The sequence below is a fragment of the Pelodiscus sinensis genome, chromosome 1, assembly GCF_052426305.1.
Source record: "Pelodiscus sinensis isolate ZL-2025 chromosome 1, ASM5242630v1, whole genome shotgun sequence".
NCBI classification, from domain to species: Eukaryota; Metazoa; Chordata; order Testudines; family Trionychidae; genus Pelodiscus; species Pelodiscus sinensis.
Window position 1 is genome coordinate 306,493,922 of NC_143052.1, and position 22,231 is coordinate 306,516,152.

The window sequence follows — 22,231 nt, forward strand, 5'->3', positions numbered from 1 at the left end:
CTTTGTTTTGCAGCTGCTGCGAGAGCTCAAGCATCCAAACGTCATTTCTTTGCAAAAGGTGTTTCTGTCTCATGCTGACAGGAAAGTGTGGCTTCTCTTTGACTATGCTGAACATGACCTCTGGGTAAGGTGACTTGCTTGTAGATAATGAGTTTGGGGTTTCAGTAAGGAACACAGAAACTGATAAATAATATAACTGTACCATAACTGATAAACGACCTCTGGGGGAAGGGGGAAAGATGTCTGATACTTCACATAATGTTTGCTACATTGTTAATCTTTATTTTCTGAAATAGGATTTAGACTTGAATTCTGCATTGATACCTACAAATTTAATTACTGTAACAGTTGTTCAAATATAGTGCATATCTTTCTAATCATTATTTTATTAAGAGCTTCAGTATTTTAGTTTGATTGCTTTAGTTTTTATCAGAAAATACTGCTTGACATCCTTTAGAAAATAAGGAAAGCTCTGGGGTACAGGATGTATCTCAAGCTGAGATCAGTAGTGAAGTGGTGTACTGCCTGAATAGGGTAACTTAGAACATTCTTCATGCTAACTTAAATTATATCTGACCTGTGAATAAACCATATAGAATCAATCAAAATGTTCAGACATCAAAAGTTTATTGATTGATTTCAGAGTTCAGGTCTTCCCATGGATCCCATTTTCTCCCTCTAGGGCTTCATTTTCTGTAAAATACCTTGCCTTTCTAGTTGTGAATTATTATTTTTTTTAAATATAAATGTACTGCAACCAGAGAAAATAAAATAGTAATGCCAACAGAAATGCGATGCTCCCCTGTTCTTTTCATGTCAACTGGAAAATTTAGCTGTAATGTTGGTTTAAAAAAAAAAGTACAGATTGGACTTCTCTGGTATAGCACCCTCAGAACCTGACCGGTTCTGAACGAGAGTTTGCTGGAATAAGGGAGGTCCCCTGCTACTGGCCCACCAGCCCATGGCCCCTCCCCATTGTTGGCCCCAGCCCTCCCTTCTCCCTGATGGGCTGCCATGCTGCTGCGGCCCCGGCAGTCTGCGGTGGCCCCGCTATAGGGGCTGCTGCGATCCTGGCCTCGGCCCCGTTATCGGGGCTGCTGCAGCCCCAACTGCACTACTGGGGCTCTGGTCCCAGTCCCAGCTCTGCCGGGCTCCGAGCCACTAGCCTTTGAGCCACTGGGGCTCACGACCAGAACTCCCTGGTCTAGGAATATCCATGGTCCTACCAGAACATTGGATGTTGCCAGACCTGAGAATCCTGGTTTTGGGAGGTCCAGCCTGTACCCAAAACACCATCATTCAGCTTAAGTTTACTGAAGCTTTAATTTTAAGGACACAATCTATTTTGTTTTAGATTCTGAGCATAGCTTTCAAATCTTTGACCTGCTTTGATATGAATTAAAGGAGGGACACAATGAAAATATTGAAGTTAGAAATAAGATGGGATTTACTTATGAACATATATAAAGATTTCCATAACTCTTTTCATGATTTTTAGCATTTCTGCCATCTGTAACTTATAATGGACAGTGAGATAAGAACAGGTATATCTTGGAAGGAAGTCCATTTTTAATCTAAAATGTATAATGTGTGCCTTATAATTAGGAATAGTTTAATAGAATATGACTAAGGACTAGTGCAAAGAGAAACCATCTTTAATTGTAACTTGACACTGATGTTTTCTTCCAGGTTAGTATTTGTTATCTTGCTGGTACTAACATTTAAAGCTTTTAGGCTTACCTTTTACTGGTATAAAAGTGGCTGTAATCATGGTATTTATCTTAAAGACTGCTGTGTTGTGGAATGTGGAGATCGTGAGGCTAATGTGTCACCTTTTTCGTGTTTTGCCCATGTTCATGAAATGATATAGCTGTTAGGACAACTTGAGTAACTGTTATAATTTTGAAGTATAGAAAAGGTGGGCATTTTTTAAAATCCCCATAAAGTACTGAATTAGCTCAGAGCATTGTGATGGACAAATATACCTAGGGAATGTCAGCAGCACAGAAACAACACCTACCTTTAGGTCTCTTGCATTTTGTGTCAATATCTGAATTCCCGGTCTCATCTTCTGAATGATGACCATATCTGAATGAAAACAGTCAGGCTGTATCATAGTTTTGCCCTGAGGAAAACCAGACATAGATGTGGTAGTGCTATACAAACACATAACAAAGGTAATCCCTGCCTCTAAGGTATTTGTAGAAGGGAGGAAATAGAGATAGCTAATAGCATGACACAGCATCTTCTGTTGAAGGTGGTAGCACTGAATCTTCAAACATCATAGTCTAGAAGTCCTGTTGGACTTGCTGGTTTTGGATAGGCATATAGTCAAAGCCATGATAAACACTGACTACCTATGACTTACAAAATGATTATTAACTTTAGATGGATGGATGGATGGATTTTGAACCTGACAATGCTCATGGTTTCTCCCAATTTATTAATTTTAGGGTTTGCTTTTTCAGAAGGGTGGAAGCAAACAGCTGCACACACATACACATGTATCTCCTGGTCAAACTATTGTAAATGAGAATTTTTAAAATGTTAAAGGGAAAAGTTTGATTCAATTATTCTCTTGCAGTGATTGCAACCCAAATATTGCATTCTGCTAGTGTAAGAGAACCAGAAAATGATATAGACTATAAACTGACTATTTCATTATTATTTGGCTGAGATGCAAAGAATAAACAGCATACAATGAGAAGAGATTAGCGTTGTATTCTTTTAGTTTTAATAAGTTACCATGGTAATGCGAGATTGAAGAAATTGGTTTGAAAACTGACTTTTAAATTGGTGGTAATCTTTTAAAAAAATTGTAATAATTTATTTTAAAAATGTCCTTGGGATTAATGTGTATAGTTTTAATTCCTTATTCGTTCTGATCAGAAAATGATTGTTTTGTATTCTAATACTTTAGATGCCATTATTTTTGTAATAATTAACTTTTACATTACATAGGTTTAAAAATGTATTACAATAAAATAAATTAAAAGAGCAACTAGCAAGCCTACATAAGGAATCCCTGAGGGTTTCTCTTTTTTTTTTTTTTTTGTAAAACATTATAGATCAAAATATTACATTTTTTCCTGTTACTATTGATATTTTCTCTTCCAGCACATAATCAAGTTTCACAGAGCTTCTAAAGCAAACAAGAAACCAGTTCAGTTACCTCGGGGAATGGTGAAGTCACTATTATATCAGATCCTAGATGGTATTCACTACCTGCATGCTAACTGGGTGTTACACAGGGATTTGGTAAGTTGATTTGCAGTGGGAAATAGCACAGGGTAGAAGATTTCAAAGGAAAGATTGTTGTCTTTACCAATAGTCATTAGCAACCAGACCTTTATGTGCTAAGTATGTAAATGAGTAACTATCCTCTCACACACACTCTTCACTAAACCTTAAAGAATAGATTTATACTCTGTAAAGCCTATTATTTGACATGCATTGGACTGCTCCTCTCTTATAAAAATGACACATCTGATTCATTTTTATTTTGCCTAAGTCATTAGGAATTGAATTTGTATGTAATTAGGGGTAAATTTTGACTGCTAGTAACTTTAAGTAATAAGTTATGCAAACTTTTTTAAAAAAATTATCTGTTAAAAATATCAGAGGAGATAAATATATGCATTTGCACATATAAAACGTGATAGATTATTCAAAAGCTACCAATGTTACTGCTCTGTAGATTTCTTCAAAAGCATTTTGCAGATAGCTCTTGTTTATCATAAATACATTATAAGCGAAACTTTGACTGCCTGAGCTAATGTTTGATAAAAATCCAAGCACAAGCAAATAAGAGTTAATATCTAAACTTGATGAACACTTCTTTCCATTTACTATATATTTAGTTGCCTCTGGAACATATCCTCATGACTTTTTGCATAGAATAATAATAAATGGTGTATGTGACTGTTCCATCTTCAGAATTAAATCCCAAATTTTTCTTTCTTATTGCACAATTTTCTATATCTTTTATTTATTTTTTCTAAAAGCCAGTAAATATAATGAGGTTTTTAATAGCTCATTCAGAGATAGTTTGAAAAGAACACAGTACTGTAGATGATAATTTAACTCTTAATCACTGAAATTTTAATAATGCATAGTAGTAGTGTATATACTTTCTGTTGGAGAGCTAATCTGACCTTCACATGCACATGCCTGCAGTGCTAGTGCTGATTTATATTTAAAGCGCTAAACCCTGTAATAGCTACTGCAGTGTGAGTTTTTAGGCCTTTCATCTAGCTCTAATAATCCTCTTCGAAATGTAGTTAATGATGGTTATTTTATCTTCCGTGCTTCTGCCTAGAAAATGTTTAAAATAGTGCCAATTGTACTGTGTAAATGGATGAAACAGCTTTCTCCTCTATGTAAAACTGATATTTAAGTGAACTGAAAATGTAAGGAAACTTTGTTGATGAAAGTAAATAATTGTACTGTCTCAATATTACAATTCTATGTCAGTTTTATGAACTTGAAAAAAAGAAGCTTCAGTGCTCACAAGAACAGATTTCTTGTAAAATTTGTGATTAATATTTTTTCATGACTTATCTAGAAGAGTAAACTTCAAAAGCATGTAGAAATACATAGGACAATTCTTGGAATTGTTTACAAACATCTTGTTTCAAATCAAAATATACTGGGGTGTTTTTTTGCAACTGTATGCTTGCTCCTTTATCTTTCAATGTATTTGTTAGAGTGGGTAAAGTAAGTAAAGAGAATTGACCTTTCAAGAAGCTAAATATTTGTCTCCCTACAGTTTAAGAATATTTATGAATATTTTAAAAAACTTGATATAATCAGAGTGAAAAAATTTAATCATTCATTGTGAACTGGATGGCTCGAGAGACGGGTAGTTTGACAGAGCCTTTCACATCTAGTTCTGTGGTTGGAACATGATGTAAGTTGGTAGTTGCCAAAAGTTATTGCCACAATCCTGGTTATTTGGTGATCTATTGCAAAAACCACCATTTGCATATGCCTTTTAGTAGTTTGATCAAAAAGGCCAAGAATTGGCATGGAGAGTGAGCTGCCTTTTCATCCCAAGAAGCTTTCCCTACAGGACACTGCTGAGGTTTGTTTTCCAGGAAGTTATTTGATATGTTTTTAATAGTAGTTCCTAAGGACTTCACGAGCTTTGGGTTATATTGTGCTCCTCTGCAGAATTTACAATTTAAACAGACAAAATGCAGAAATGATGTGGGAAGGGATACATCATATAAGCAGAGTGAATAATGTAATGGGCCTTTATGTATTTGCTGCCACAGTTTGTGTGTGTAAGTTATATGCAAAGAAGAAGGGAAGAATGGGATAGAGGGGGACAATATAGGGGAGAAAAGGGTAAGAGGAGTGAGTGTGTAATGAAGCTGAGGTGAAGAGATTGCAAGGGAGTGGGAGCAGCAGTTGGACTAAACAGCTGATCAGCACAGGGCACAAAACCCTGTTAAAATTGTAGAAAGTTGTTCAAATGTCTAAAGCACCAAAGGCCCCTGCTTGGACTATATATTTCCCTGCTGGCTGAAGTCTCTCTGACTCCTCTCCGCTGTTACTCTCCTGAGCTCACTTGACAGGGAAGGGGAATCATCACCTGGGTGCAAGTGCTCCCAGCATTGAAGGACCAGCTCAGTTTTGGACTAGAAGGGTGATAGGGTGAAGCCATTGCTGGACCCCATTTTACCCTCTCCCCTCTAGCACAGAAATTTGTACTGTGTCTGTACTGTACATGTTCACATGCAGTTTCTGATTATCAATGAAAAGCATTCATCACCAGAGAAAATTGTGTGTCTGTTGTTTGAGAGTCAGTTCAAGAATCTTAAATAAGAGCTATGACCACCAAATTTGGTATACAGCTTTCTCTTATCCTAATTTAAAGCAAGGACAGGGTTTGGTTGTGTCAGGTCAATGGGACGTGCCTGGAATTAGATTGTTTCTTACAAAATGGAAAAGGAGGAGTCTGGTATGAGGGAATTATACTGTGGAATGATCTGTGCTGTCTGTTAATTTTCACCATATCTTCTGGGTGTTTGCAAATTGATTGTTTAATTATTTGCTTCATTATCTTTTTGGGTACTGAAGTTAAGCTGATTGATCTGTAATTCCCAGGTTATCCTTATTTCCCTTTTTATAGGTGAGCACTATATTTGCCATTTCCCAGTCTTATGGAAGATGGCAGAGATTCCAGGACTTTTCAGAGATTGTTGCTAATGGCTTGGGTATCTTCTGAGTATTTTAGAATATATTTCATCAGGCTCTGGTGTCTTGAAAACATCTAACTTTAAGTAATTTGTAGCTAGTTCTTTCCCTCTTGTGGCCTCTGATTAGCATTCCTTGTAAGATGTGTGCTTGTGAGGCTGCTCAGAAAAGATTAAAATGTCGTCCTGCTGATTAGCAGAGCACCCTCAATTAGGTTTTGTTTCTACTGGTAGTGCACATTTGCCTGTGCCTCAGTGCATTTAAAAATGTGTTCTGCACATGAATGGAAAAGGTTAGAGGGAATACTACCTCTGGTCGTACCTCATTTTCACTGGTATTCACTGTTAGATATCCAATCACTATTAACCTTTTTAGCTGAAATAAAAAAATGATTTAGTGTAACTGCCACCAGGTGGATTTTAACCTGCTACCTCTGAAGCTTAGTATAGGAGCCCTCTACCCTTTGAGCTGAAAGCTAGCTGGCTCTCAGCCCATGCTGTAGAGGTCTATTGTTCTTATCTGTTGCTGTGGTCTGTGCCACTGCATGGGACAGTGAACCACACTAGCTAGGTGTGTGAGTTACATTAGCACTTCTGCCATTTCCACATTTTTTTCTTTTTCTTTTTTCCCCCTATTATTCAGTAATGGAACTACCCTGTCCTTGATCATCTTCTTGCTTGTAATATATTTGTAGAAAATTTTCTTGTTATCTTTTGTCTTTTATGTCTCTAGGTAGAGACTATGCCTGAGCCTTTCTAAGTTTGTCTCTATGTATTTGTTTGTTTACTTTCAAATTTTATAAGTCGAACTGGCTTCTGCTTTTTGTAGGACTCTTTTTTGAGTTTCAGATCATTGATAATCTGGTTATTCCAGGGTGGTCTCTTGTCATTCTTCCTATCACAGTGGGATACTTTGTTCTTGTGCCCTTAAAAATGTGTGTCTAAAAATTGATCTCTTGATTGATTTTTCGCCTTTGACTTGTGTCGTGTCCCATGCGATGTTACCTACCAACTCCCTGGCCAAGCAGAACAGCTCTTGCACAAGAGGGGATTTTTGTGCAAGAAGGAGCACTGTAGACTGCTCCTTTTTGCGCAAAAGCCCCTTGCGCAAAATGGCAGCTCATTAAGTATGCAAATAAGGCATGGCAATATTCATCACCACACCTCATTTGCATATGTTCTTGCGCAAGACTGGCCAGTGTAGACGTAGCCCCTGAGTTTGCTAAAGTCTGCATTGTTGAAATCCATTATGTTTAGTATGCTCTTTTCCCTCCTACCATTCCTTAGAATCATGAACTTTTATCATGTCATGATCTTTTACCTAAGCTGTCTTCCATTTTGAAATTTTCAGTTAGTTCCTTCCTACTTGTCAAAGTCAAGTCTAGAACAGCCTCTCTCCCTTCTGAACTAAAAACACGTTTCCAGTAGAGTCCAAGAATTATTGAATAATCTGTGCCCTGCTGTGTTATTTTCCCAATAGATTTTTGGGGGAATTGATTCCTCTCGGGCCCCCTTCCCTCCGTGTTTTCTCTTTTCTCTCCTTTGATCCCTCTTCCAGTTCTCCATGTTTGTGTGCTTTTGTTTCCTGCTCCCTTTAAACTTAGTTTAAAGCCCTCCTTACTAAGTCAGCCAGCCTGTTCTAAGACAAATAATCCACTTTCTAAGACTTCAATAGTGTGGCAGATAAATTTTGCTTTGAAGAAGAAGGAAAAGTCTGTCTTTGGAAAGTGTTTTTTCTCCAGCTGAGTTTTAGTATTTAAATGGTCCTAGTTAGGGAAGGGTGGGCAAAAGAGCTTCAGCGGGCTGGATACGGCCTGCCAAGTGGGTTGATCTGCCCTGCAGAGGTCCTGCTGCTCTCCTGCCCCCAGGCCAGTCAGAGCCTAGGGACAGGGGAGTATGTGGTGCTTAGAGTCAACTCTTGTGGTTGACTTAAGCACTGTGCACCAGAAAGCATGGAGCGAGAGACTTCTCACCAATTGGGGCATGGGGACAGGGGGAAGCATGCAAAGTTTCCTCCCGCCCTGCAAGGTGATTCTAAATACAGAGCTCCCTTGCAGGCTGGGGGCAAACTTTGAGTGCTCCCGTCACTCCCAGGCCCTGATTGACCTGGGGCAAGGGGGGAAGTGCATGAAGTCTCATCCCAGAACAGCTGGCAGCTCTCTCTGGAGAGGACAAAGATTTCACGCACTCCCCTGCCTACAGACCAGGGTCTGTGGGCAGGGAAGCACAGAAGTGTCCTGGCCCCGCCCCTTCCAGGGTGGCCCCTGGTAAAAAAAAATGATTGTCCATCCCTGTAGTTAGGCCTTGAAGTTGAAGCTGTTGTTTTACTGTAGACTCAGCAATTAACAATATATCAGTTTATATTGTGAAACCTTCATAATGAAAGATGCTAAAACCTAGCTTTTAAAAGGCGGTATGTATGATGATAGAAATATTTTCTGCATTGAACAGTAAATACTGCAGAAAGACTATAATGGCCTAATGTGTCGTTTTCCTGCACCTGCAGTTTTCCCAAGTCCTGACTCTTTCTTTACAAGGGTAACACCTAGGGTCTGGGCAGTAACCTAGCTTCTGTTTATGTCGTAAAGTGCTGAGAAAATTGCTTTTTATTGTTGCTGTTTGTGTGAGAGCTAAACTAGCCAATCCTCCAGTGATTTTTGTGGTCCAAAAATGGCTATTTCCCCCTGAAGTCATGCAGGAATGGAAATTTGCATTTAGAATGTAATCAAAACTGTATGTGTGTACACCCACACATAAAAATGAGTTGTATTGTAATACATTTACCACATCTGTGAAATTATAAGCTTTTTTTTGTTCCTTTTCTTTCCTTCACTTCTGTATCGATTCTTAAGGTTTTATCCTAACCTTTCACTGTCTGGTTTTTATCTAGTTATTTTCTCTGAATATTTCCAGTTTTGTTTTTTGCTGTCCTTTTTATCTCTCATCTCATACACTTCTGTGATTTTGCCTTGTACTTAATTTTCCTTCTGTTTTCTTCTCAGGTTGCTAGTTGCTCTTCATTCCATTCCCTCTCCTATTCTTTACCTTTGTCTCCACTTTCTGAGCATTCTTTTCAGCTTTCACGTCTCTTTCCCATTCTTATTCCCATTTTTACAGTAACCCCATTGTCTCCTCTTTCTCCTCCTTCTGTAGTACAGAGATGGGGGTGGGGGATACCAGACCTACAGGGGAGAAGAAACAGTCTTTTTTTGTATTTTTCTTCTAAAAGGCAAAGGAACAGTAGTTGATTTTCTTTATTCTCATGTGGGTAGGAAAGAGGCAGACAAAGCCAATAATGGATCAAAGGATGGCAAATATTCTCACTAACGGCAACTGTCCTTTCTCTCTACTGAGAACCAGAGCCCTGAACCCAGCAGCATAGTAAACCCACCCACAATAAGCTGCTACTGTTGCTCCCGTATTATGGTTCCGGCTGGGCTGCTAAAGTCTGACTGAGTTCAGGACTGTATCCTTGGACCTCACTGTTCCCTATCTTCTCTGCTCAGGAGCACTCCTGAATTTTGATGTGATATTCCAAGTGTTCCCAAACTTTTTGACACGGGGACCAGTAAATCCATTCATGCACTTTTGGAGGACTTGTAACATTCATTTGCATATTTGCATATTCAATAAGCAAATGATGAATATTCAAATAAGTTGTTTCTGGTCCTCCCAAAGCCCCCAGTGCCAGTGTTAGCAAAGCTTTTGATACGGTCACCCACAATATTCTTGCCAGCAAGTTAAGGGAATATGGATTGGATAAATGGACTGTAAAGTGATAGAAAGCTGGCTAGATCAGGGTTTCTCAAACTTTTTACTTTAGTTGGAACCCGTTTTTTTTTTTCTTTTCTTTTTTGGCAGTACTGTCTTTTGCAGCCCAAAAGTATAAACACACATTAAAAAAAATGAAAAATGAATAAATTTTCAGTGTTTCACCCGGCTGCATCCTCCTCCCGGCCTGGGCCAGGGCTTGGGGGATCCTGTGCCACATGAGCACTTCAGGAGGCAGGAGCAGGAGCAGACTGGGGGGTAGGATACCTGGCTAAGAGGGAGGGTGCAAGGAAGGGTAAGGTTGCCAGGTGTCCGGTTTTGTACTGGACAGTCTGGTATTTGAAGATTTTGTCTGGGAGAGAAATTACCAGACATATAAAATGTCTGGTATTTTCTAATTAGGTACGTTTTATTATAATTAGGTATATTAGTTCTTAGCTGCCTGGCTGGTAGATATGCTCACGTTGTGTGAGTGTGTCTACCTGCCAGGCAGTTCACAACCACTCCAGAGAGGGTATGAGGAGGGAGAGGGGGCAAAATGGAATCCCCAGCCAAACTCACTCATCTGCCAGGGTCTGTAGGGTCTGCATGTGCCCAGGTCAGTCCCGCTCCCCCCCTTTCTCTTCCCGATCTCTCTAGTCCAGCCCTGCTGCCCCCGTCCAGTCCTGCTTCCAGCGGCTGGTTCCCCCCACCAATCTCCCCCGGTCAGCCCTGCTCCCCTGACGACCCCGCCGACCCCGCTGCCCCCGTCCAGCCCTGCTTCTGGCAACCTATTCTCCCGTCCTCCTCCTCCTGATCTCCCCCGGCCAGCTCCCCTTCCCCCCGTGCAGCCCTGGTTCTTCCGCCTGCCCTCTCTGATCACTGCCGCCGGACAGCATCGCTACCCCCTGCTTCTGCCGCCCCTCCCTCCCTCCAGGGTGTTTTAAATGGCATGTTTGCTGTTGCCTCCAACCTGTTCATGATAGATCTCAGGTAGTTTACAAAAGTAAAACTTTTAGTAGCATTATACTGAAGTACAATTAGGTATGTAAGTGCACCAGAATAAGGAGAATGGACTTCAAAAAAAGTAGACTTCAACAAACTTATGAACGATAGGTTAGTGTGATGGGTTACCCTCTTTTAAGATATACTACCTTATGTGTTTTTATTAATCTCACTACATCACTACTATTACAGGTTTAATACTGCTAAATGGTTACACAGCTACTGCAAAGTGACACATCAATAAGCACAGTCAGAGCAATGCATAAAAGAGTAGCAGGCACTTAGAAATGCTTACACCCCTGCAGTCTTCAGGGAGTCCCATTCCTGTCACCTTGCACCAGGGCTGCAGTGGACAAAGCTCCAGCTGGGGGAATCCAGGGCACCATCCGAGGTCTAAGTCATAAGGGGTGGGACTCCCCCTTAGCTGTTTATTGAGTGTGTGTGCGCACTGGTTCAATGCCACTCTCAGCATTCCCATGAGGTTGAGAACCGAGGTCATGTTATTTATCCCATAGTTGGGTCTCAGCTAGCAAGCATAGGGCTGCGGCTGATGAAGGCTGTCTCATAAAGAACACCTGGTGTTTCCACCTGCAGGGTTCATGTCTGGCTAAGAGGAATAGAACTTCAACCCCTGCAGGCCTACATATGGCTTACACTACACTCTGTAGTATAGAATCCATAGAAGGGATAATTGGAAGAAGCAGCTGACGTGCAGAAGATGCCTACTACCTAAGGAGCAATATTTTTGAAAGAACATAAATGTAGCTTCCCCTTTTTGTAAACTTTTATGATACATATTTCTAAATTACTTCAGCATATACACGCCAAAGTTCACTTAGATGTAAACTGTTCATATATTGATTTGAAACTCTGAACTGCTGTCAGTCATGACATCAAAAACAAAGGCAGTTGGTTTACCATTGATCTGTGTGTAATGTGCAGAGTAATAGGAACTTCTTTTAAATTGAATGAACTTGTCTTAAAGTGACTTTTATCACTTTAATAGCATATTGCATTTAAATGTGATGGTTAAGAGCATTTTGTTATAACAATGCAGCTAGAGGGAATATAAAGTCTAATATTATAGGTGGTAGTCCTATGCTCAGAGAGCTGATCCCAGACTTTAAAATCACAAAGTAAGAAAAGGACTGTTTATAGATATATGCTAGAATGTCAGTTATGAACACTTCACAAGTGGTGATTGATTGTAACTCTGAAATGTTCATATTCTGTACAAAACATTATGGTGGTTCTTTCAAAAGTTTACAACTGAATGTTCAATTACTACAGCTTTGAAACTTTACTGCAGAAGAAAGATGCTTCTTTTAACCATCTTAATTTAAATGAAACAAGCACAGAAACAGTTTCTTTACATGGTAAAGTCTTCTATTTTCCTTTTATTTTTTAATAGTTTATATTAACACAGTATTGTACTGTACGGTATTTGCTCTTTTGGTCTCTGCTGCCTGATTGTGTACTGATTGACTGGTCAGTATGTAAGTCTGGTGTTCTGCTATATGTATTCTTGCCTATACTTCCCTTAACAATTTTAGAGAAGAGCAACAAAAAAGGCTTTGCAGCATGCTTGGAAAGCTAACATTCTGGACTCCAGTAGACCACAGGAGGTGGAAGGCAGAAGCAAGTTCCAAAACAGGATACTCCACCTGTACCCTCCACATGGAGAATGCACTGCTAGCATCTCTCTCTCCCTTTATATTAAGGGAGGTTGAGCTCAAGTGCTCCCTGCTGATCTCATCTGTAATTATGTATTATGGAAAGAGATGAATTTTCAGTTAACTAGATCTCACATAACATAGGTCTTTTTGGTTTAAAAGTGGCATATTTGATTCTAGTGAGCAGTTTATTGGGAATCTGTTTGTCACAGTGTCCTGGTCTAAATATCTCAGATGAAACAGGCTGTAACATCCTGCATTCAGTTTCTGAATAATCACAAGATGTAAGCCCTATAGAATGCATTACAGCAATCTAATCTCAAGGTGACAAAGATATGCTGTTTGTGAGAAGGTCTCATTGCAAGGCACAAATGGAGAAAAGCACTTATGGACACACTACAGTACTACCTAGGCATCAAGGCACAGTCCAGGATCAAACTGCCAAGCATTCTACTCTCTTTCCAGATAGTTGCCATGCTTACTTAATTGGGGCTACTTATGTAAGTTCTGCCAGTTCTTTTAGCTGCTTCCTCTGGGCTGTCAACATTATCTCCGTTGTCCATATTAAGTCACAGTCAACTAGTGATTGTCTAGACATTGGGTAGCTTGTTCCACTATTGCAGCTGGGTAAGATGTGATAAAGAACTAGAACTGGGTGTTAGCAGCATACTAAATGCATTGCAGTACTTGTTTTCACACTGGCTCTCTGAGCCTCATGTAAACATTGAACAAGAGCAGTGACAACATAGACCATTGTGATTCCTGATAAATGAGAACCCTTGAGCAAGGAAAACAAGTAGGCTTATCCTGCACCATCCCTAGGAGTTTGTGGAACCCCGAACAACCTCCACCCCAGTCCCTGCCCCTACCCTCCTCCTCTCACCCCTGCTCTGCCACCTCCCCATAGCGACATAATCCAGGGGATTGCTGAGGGGAGTCTGGTAACAAGCAGCAAGGATCACACCCCTCACCTTCCCATTCCTTGGCACTCATCATGGTGGTGGGAAGTGGAGCAACCAAGATGCAGCCTGCTGCACTTCCTTGAGCCCAGCTCCCAGCTGGTCAGGCTGAGTCTGGGTCGCTCTGCTTCAAGCAGTTCCTGCCATCACTTGTGAGTGTGGGAGTAGGGATGTAATAGTATAATCAACTAACTGATTTACCAGTAAACAAAAGCTTATCAGTTAATGCTATAGACTACACACGTTTCCTCCCCCACCCCTTGCCAGTAATTTCTTTAACTAGCTGGCCAGCAGCCTGACTCCATCCTGACTTGCACCTGGTCCAGAACCCACCCCTGCTTCGGCTCTGCATTAAAGCATATTAGGAGCGAGGTAAGCAGACAGCCTGGCTCAGTTCTGGCTCACGCCAGATCCAGGAGCTCAGACCCACCCAGATAGGGGCTGCTGTCTCCCTGTGTTACTGCCTTGGTATCGGAAGCAGCAGCGTGGGGCAACCACAGCTGGTCCACAAGGAGAGCTGGTTTTTAAACTGCTTCCCCACGCAGACCAGCTCCTGCCTGGCGCTCCACTCTGGCACAGAGGCAGCAGCATGGAGTGGCAAGCGACTCCTTGGGAGTGGGGCCAGAGCGCACTGGCTGCTGGCCTCCACCCCAGGGACTATAGAATAATTGAGTAACTGGTAAAAAATGAGATTAATCGATATTTAAAATCCCTATATGGGAGTGGGCCCAGCCCCTGCTGCCATTGCCGAGCCCCGTATGGTAATACTCAGGCCACCTTGGGCCCTGCAGAGCCCTCCAAAAGGGTCTGGGTTACCCCAAACCATCCAGTGGATAGGACAGCTCTGGGCTTATCTCAGAATGACAGGAACAGAGCACACCCAGCACTTCCATCCATTTCTGTTAGTGTCCATAAAGTAGAGAACAACATTTTTTTCATTGTCAGTAATACCAAAGGCTGCTATTAGGTCTAAAAGAATCTACACAGACAATTCATTTTTGCTCGTTTCAAGGAAGAAGTTAACATACACAATAATGTAGTTTCTCTCCCATGTTAAAGCACATAACCAGAATGATAGGGTTCAAAGCAATTGCCCCAAGCTGTCTTGCCATAACCTGTAAATGCACAGTTCGTTAAAAAAAAAAAAAAAAAAAAAAAGCTGCAGGAAGTTTGTGTGTTTATAAAGTTGCATCTGACAGTGAATTTTTGCCCATAGAAGCTTATATCCAAATAAATCTGTTAGCCTTTAAGGTGCCACAAGACTCCTCATTGTTTTTGTGTTTAATTTGTTGTGAAACTACAAAAAGAATGATGTTTTGATTGTCAAGTACTGTACTAGATTCCAAGGTGTTTGAATTTTGTAAACAGGTACTTTCCTGTCTGTAGTTCATTAACGTGATTTAGCAAAGTTTATTTTCTTGTTTGGTATCTTAGAACCTTTGTTTCCCTTTGTGTTAAAATTAATTACAATTTTCAAAACAGTGTTGTCAAAATAACATCTAGTGCGTGGCCTTTTAAATATTAGTTTTTGTCTTCAGGAGCTTTGCTTGCTGCCTATCTTGCTTTACTGGAATGCTTTCTCCTTTTTTTTTTAAATGAATTTATTGCTCATAAATCCAATGTATTTCCACACTGAGAAATAACTGTAGAAATGACTTGATTGGATTCCATGTTTGTGTCAGTTTTTCTTTATGAACAATATTGCTTTTGCAAGAAAGCAGTCCCTTCTCTCCCCAGATAAGTCCAGTTGTACCCGCTGCTGCTCAGCTTCACCTGGTCAGGCTTTTTGCTGCACTACTGGGCAGCCCCCCCCCCCCCCCAGTCCGATCCCCACAAAGGAGACTGAAGCAAGCAAAAACTGTTTCATTTCAGATTTCTCATTCTTTTCCTATTGGCTCTCCTGGCTCCCTGTCAGCACAACCTGGGTACCCATGATTCTGGTTTTAATCTTTATATAGGTAATTTAGTTAACCTATATAATGTTAACTGGGATGTCTAGAAAAGGATAGTAACCCTCCCATCCATCACACTCACAAATCACTTTGACCTTCTGACGATCTTCCAAAAATGCCAGAACATGCCAGCTTTGCATTCCTAATATTTCTAAGATTAAAAAAATGTGTAAAAGCCTTCTAGAACTTTATTAATAAGCCAAAAAAAGGACAAGCACTATTTAAAAAATAATCTTTTGCAGGTCATCTTTAAGCAGAATAAGTATTAGCCCTAATTGCCACATGACTATATTTAGTATATTTTGAATATGAAACATCCCACAAATTAGACGGCCTGACAGATAAGGAAAAACTGCCAGCTGTCTTTACTTGTTATGTTATGGTCTTCTCCTATTGTGACTTACTGAATCCTGCACCTTGTGAGGTTGGGAGATTGTTTTTTTGGGATATTAAATCTTTTGTATTTGACTCAGATCACTGTGTATACTGTGTATATAACCTGTCTTTTGGGTGGAGTCAGCAGCAAGAAGGACCAGGGTAAATATCTAGAACAGAGGTCAGCAACCTATGCCTTGCAAACCAGATATGGCTCTTCTGGAACCCCAACTCCCTCCGCAGCAGGGAGCCAGCACTGGCGCTGCAGCCTTATGGCCCCTGAAAGACTCAAATACCAGTACAGCATCCTGCGAGGAGGAGTCAGGGGAGAAAGCCCCCTCCCCACTAGGTCCAGCATGGGAACAAACAGGCTAAACAAGATAGCATTTTCCTTCCCCCCACGTGATAATGTTTTCCTACCCCCCACGTGGGGGAAACCAAGAACCAAAGATGGATCCCTGCACACTGACATTTCCTTCCCTCGGGACACACTTCCTGCAGCCTCCCCTGCCAGCCCTTCCCACAGACTTCTGGGGAATAGGAGCAGCAGCAGGTGTGTTACACGCTGCCTGCCACACAACATGAAAACAAGTAAGTGCCCCCCGCTCTCTCATGCCTATACCATCACCCCCACTCAACCTAACGGCTGGACAGCCTGTCCTAAGCCCCAAGCCAGAAACCCCTTACTCCCAGCTGCCTGGCCAAAATCCCCCCTGTCCCCAGCCAGATGTCCCCTACCCTCAACCTCCTGGCCAACATCCCCCTTGCCCTCTGGCCAAAATCCCCCCTGCTTCCTAGCCGGTCAGCCTGCCCCCTGGCCAACCACCTGCCCTTCCCCCAGAGCCAGGCCAGACACACTCTGCCCTCTGGCCAACCCCCCCCCCCCCCAGTCTCTGGCCAGACACCCCTTGCCCTCTGCCCCCTGGCTATGCAGCCTGCTTCTGCCACCTGGCCAGGCAGCTTGTCCCCTGGCCAGACCTTTCACCCCCACCACCTCTTGCACCCTAGCTCCTGTTCAGATCCTGCATTCCCATCTGTATCCCATTCTCTGGCAGCTCTGTCCCACACACTTAATGCCTCATTTTTGGCCCCAACCCAGAGGCTGGAGTGGGGAGGGAGGGAAAAAAATCTACTAACTCTGGAACCCCAAAAGAGTTAATATGGCATGAGGCCTTGAACCTTAGTCCTCCCTGCCTTTCACCCACTATGGGGCTGGAGAGAGGTGTTTCAGTTGGGGGGGGGGGGGGTCACATCAGGGAAGATTGGGAATTTTTAAAGTTTTTTTTTTTCTTCTCATTGGTGTGGTCCCCAACTGATTTTTCTGTGGGTCAGTGACCCCCAGCCCATAAAAGGTTCCTCACTCCTGCCATAAATAAAGTCATTGTTGAAACCTTTTATGTTGGACATAACATTTTACTTTATTTAAAAATGAAGCCTGGCCAACAAGCCCCCAATTTGGGCCCAGTCCTCATCTGGTTGCAGTGTCATAACACTCCTGCACCACCACCACCACCCACACACCAACACTGAGCCAATCATATACCTGAAGCCCCTGCCCTGAGCCCCTCATGTACCCCCACATTCCCAGTCCTCTACCATAACATTCCTGCACCCCCACACACCCCAGCCTTGTTCACTGAGTCTCATACACCCCAATCTCCTGCCTTAAGCCACTCATACACCCCCAACCCAGACTCCTGCACCCCTACATCACCAGCCCCGCCATAAGATTGACAGAAGACAGCCTGAATGTGTGCATAAAGCTGGATTTGACCAGTTACCATGTAAACTTCAAAGAACTGTGCGAAAAGATGCAGCAGCAGAAGTCCCATTAAATAAAGTCTAAGAATTCAAAGTTTCATTTATGGTGGTATTATCTCAATTTTCAATAATATTAAGTAGTATATTGTCAGTCATGCAAATGGGCATTTTTATACGGCTCCTTGTTGACCACTTGTTCTGCATTTTGATGTAATTTGGCTCATTGGTTTGAAAAGGTTGCCAACCCTTGATCTAGAAGTTCCTTTTAACAATACAGAGCCAGCTTGAGCTTTCAGATAGTAATTGGGGAAAATTAAACACTACCAATTGGTTCCTGAGAGGCAATATTTTTCCTCTTGCAAGCACTGAGTCTGTGTATTTCTTTAATAAAATAGAAAGGAAGCCTAGCACTCTGGGACTGGAAACAATTCAAATCACTAATTACATATACTTAATTTGTTTAATCATTTTTCAATGCAAAACATATTTTGAAAAGAAAATTGTATATATCCAACAAATTTAAGGTAGTTTTATTTAATTAAAAAAATTGCGTGAAAATTATTTGTGTATTTTAATTGAATTCCAATTTCTGTCCAAATACAGTTTGACACATAGGTACTAAAAATAACCATAATCTAGAAAACAAACAGTCCTCTGGCACTTAGACTAACAAATACATTATCATTAGCTTTCATGGATAAAACCCACTTCATCTCATGAGTTAGAGTGAAATCTAGTAAATAAGAGATGTCATTCACTGTGTCCTAATATAAAATACAAATTAGGAATCTGAATAAAAGTATGTTAAGATACATAATTGATTAAATAAGCAGACTACTTTATATCTATATATACTTATGAGCAAAAAACTCTCCACATTTAATTTTAGTCTATCTACCTTGATGGGAATCCTCAGTTACCCTTTGCCGGCAGAGAAACTTTCACCAAAGCCAACTTTCAATCAACTATGTAGACGTGTTATGCAATAATCATATAATTATAATAACTTATTAATGAGGGTGACATCAGATTAAATCAAACTGATTTTTAAAGACTCTTTTTTTCTGAGCACAAGACATAGTTGAAATTCTTTTGGGTGTGCTAATTGTGCATTTCCATACCTATTGTGTTTGCATTTTTAAGTGCAACCATAGTTCTGAATTTTCCTGGATATGTAATTTTTCTTCGTGAAATAATTAAAATATTCATATATATTTTTCCTTATGTAGAATCATAGGGCTGGAAGAGACCTCAGGAGGTCATCGAGTCCAGCCCCGTGCCCAAAGCAGGACAAACCCCAACTAAATCAACCAGGCTAGGACTTGAGACTTTTAAACTGAGACTTAAAAACCTCTAGGCTGTGTCTACATTGGCCCCTATTCCGTAATAGGAATGCTAATGTAGCACTTGGGAATAGGCAAATCCGCGGGGGATTTAAATATCCCCCGCGGGATTTGCATTTTCGTGGCTGCCGCTTTTTTCTGGCTTGTAGATAAGCCGGAGAAAAGCGCCAGTCTGGACGCGATCCTCCAGAAAATAAGCTCTTTTCCGGAGGATCTCTTATTCCTACTTGAAATTTCAAATTATTATTTGTGTGGAATAGGGGGGGTGGGGAGAGAGAATAGTCTGGCACATAGTGTTCAATTTGATCCATTCTAAAATAATTAACTCAGACTTCATTAATGGACTTGTAAATTCTCCAAAAACAATTATACTCATGAAATGTTAAAACTGTGGGAAGAAGAGATGCTGTATTCTTTATAAGAAAGTGGTTAAATCCCAGCTTTAATGCAAAACTGAACTCATAGTTAATTTTTTGGTTGTGATTTGATGCTCCTTAATATTCAGGAGATATGGTCAATTTACATGTGGAAAATGAAGACCAGAGGTCGGCCAGTGCTTATTCCCTGATATTCAGTCCTGTGGGTTTAAGTGTTGTGCATACCCAGATAACGGAGGGGGCCCGTACCATAAACTGTCCAACACCAAACAGTTGGTAGGCAATCTGGGGCTGCAAACTGACGGACAGTGATTTACGCCCATTTCTCTTCCATAAAAGCAGCTCTCACCTTGGAGTCTGTTTGCTGTATGACTGGGGTGAACTTGGCATGCAACTCTAGAAAGTAGCCTTCTGTATCCAAAAGTTCTGGAGTCACTACTGATATTCCCAGATTTACATTGTGCTCTACTCCCACCACTTGGGGCTTGTTGTATGGATCCAAAGCTGTTGCTCCACCATGTATGGTTTCTGGGATTACCTGCAGCAGTTGGTCAGCTTCATTTGTCGTCTGTCGTCCACTCATTCTTAGTGTATCTCCTACTATATGTCTGGCTGTTAAAATTTTGCAAAAGAATGATTTGGCCTTCCCTTTAAATGGATATGGCAGCTCCAGTAATCTGTGCTTTCGTGTTATGAGATGGAGAAATGGCATGAAAAAGTAGATTATGGGAGGGAACAGAGGGATATATGGGGATTTGACTACAAGCATTTCCTATCAGGTAATGTGCCAGATAGTGGCATGGAGAACATCAGGAGGGCTACCCACAGTGTCACATGTCTTCTGCTGAACTGTACAACCTAATGCTATGAGGACATGGCAAAGGCAACCAAATATGAATGCACTTCACTGAAATAGTTATGGTGATAAGTGTGTTGGCAGAATTTTTGATTGTAAAGCTTTCTGGTGCAGACATGGCTTTCCACTTCCCAGAGCATCTTAACACGTGATCTCTGATCAATGGTCTGCAGATATGCATGATGGGATGATTTTAAAGTTCAAGGACTTCAGTCTGGAAAAAAAGTATCAGTTTTATACCCCCTTTTGAGGGACACAGTGTAGTAATGTAACCTACATATATCTCTTCTCCTTATGAAAATTACATAAGTTTTTTTTGCATATTGTCATATTAGTACAGCACTAGTGTTATTTATAGTGCAAAGTTGCTCTTGCTGTTAGAAAGGTAATGGAATGTGCCTCACCTTGTTGAAAATTTACAGCTTTATTGCACTACCCAAATAACCTCTTTTTTAACTTGTCCATGGAATAAAAGATATTGGTCATTCCTACAGTATGCTGATACTTTATATGCATGATTACTATAATTACACTAATGATGCTTTGATGGAGCCTTTCATAGGAAATTATTATTAATCCGGCAAATAAATTGGCTTGAGGTACTTGTATTTTAATGTGCCTTATTTTATATTATCCCAATTTTTTACAAGATGCCGCTGAAAAAAATCATTTTAAAAAAAACCTTAAATATGTTTTACACAATAGCCTGATGCCCACAATATTTTAAATAATAAAAAATTTAAAACTTGCCTAAACGCATGTTTGTCATAAATTATTATCACCTCTTCAAAGCTATCAGGAGCAAATATATTAACTCTTATACGGTTAAGATGTCCTTGTTGGCATAGGTGTGGAAGGCACAGTAGCAAAATAACTCTTAATTTTCCTCTTTGCAGTGGCTTAAACCAGGAAAATTAAAGTATGAGTTGTAACTGTTAAATTCACCACCTTTTGGCTAGGTCTTTATATAAGTGCTCATATAAAATCACCCACTAGTTAGGGATCTCATTAAGTCTAAATTTCCTGCCTTTTTTCCCCTCAAATTAAGTATGTTTATTTTAATGCACTTCTGATTCATACATTAAAAAAAAGTTAGCTTTTGAGGAACCTATGCCCATCCAGTTGCAAGAGACTAGTTTATAAAATACATTGTTCATATGAAGACCAAAGAAAATTGTGGCAGGAAATGGGACAGAACCTGCCATCAGCATGGAAACATGTCCTCTGGAATGCTGATTGAAACTTGCAGGGACATGTGAATATTTAGCACATGTGGCATGTAAATACCTTGAAACACCGTCTACAAAAGTATTGTGTGGACACCTGTTCCCACTTTCCAAGTGATACCATAAAGAAGAAGTGAGCAGCATTATCTCCAATAAATGTAAATAAACTTGCCTGCCTCACATGTAGAATAGTGATAGAAATGTAGCCGTGTTAGTCTGGGGTAGTTGAAGCAAAATGCAGGACAATGTAGCACTTTAAAGACTAACAAGATGGTTTATTAGATGATGAGCTTTCGTGGGCCAGACCCACTTCATCAGATCAAATAGTGGAAGAAAGTAGTCACAACCATATATACCAAAGGATACCATTAAAAAAAATGAACAAATATGAAAAGGACAAATCACATTGCAGAACAGGAGGGGGATGCGGGGGGGGGGGGGGGGAGGAAGGAAGGTAAGTGCTACATTGTCCTGCATTTTGCCTGCCTCAGTGATTGGCTGAACAAGAAGTAGGACTGATTGGACTAGTCGGCTCTAAAGTTTTACATTGTTTTGTTTTTGAGTGCAGTTATGTAAGAAAAAATTTTTACATTTGTAAGTTGGAATATCACATTAAAGAAATTGCACTACAGTACTTGTATGAGATGAAGTGGAAAAATAAAATTTCTTTTGTTTTTTTATAGCATAGACATTTGTAGTAATAATATATATTGAGCAATGTACACTTTGAATTCTGTTTTGTAATTAAAATCGG

The 22,231-nt window shown here is 40.5% G+C and overlaps 1 protein-coding gene across 8 annotated transcripts in view; it reads left to right on the top strand.

Annotated features, from left to right (window-relative positions):
• CDK8 (cyclin dependent kinase 8) overlaps window positions 1–22,231 on the top strand; it is a 180,390-nt gene that overhangs the window by 113,721 nt on the left and 44,438 nt on the right. For 6 of the 8 annotated variants that reach the window (XM_006138901.5, XM_006138900.5, XM_025179387.3 and 3 more), the window contains 2 exons: window positions 14–124; window positions 3,118–3,258. In XM_006138901.5, the coding sequence (XP_006138963.1) occupies window positions 14–124; window positions 3,118–3,258 (252 nt within the window). Of the gene's footprint in view, window positions 1–13; window positions 125–3,117; window positions 3,259–22,231 lie in introns of those variants that run through there. The other 2 variants (XM_075919243.2, XM_025179390.3) reach the window with 2 other exon arrangements.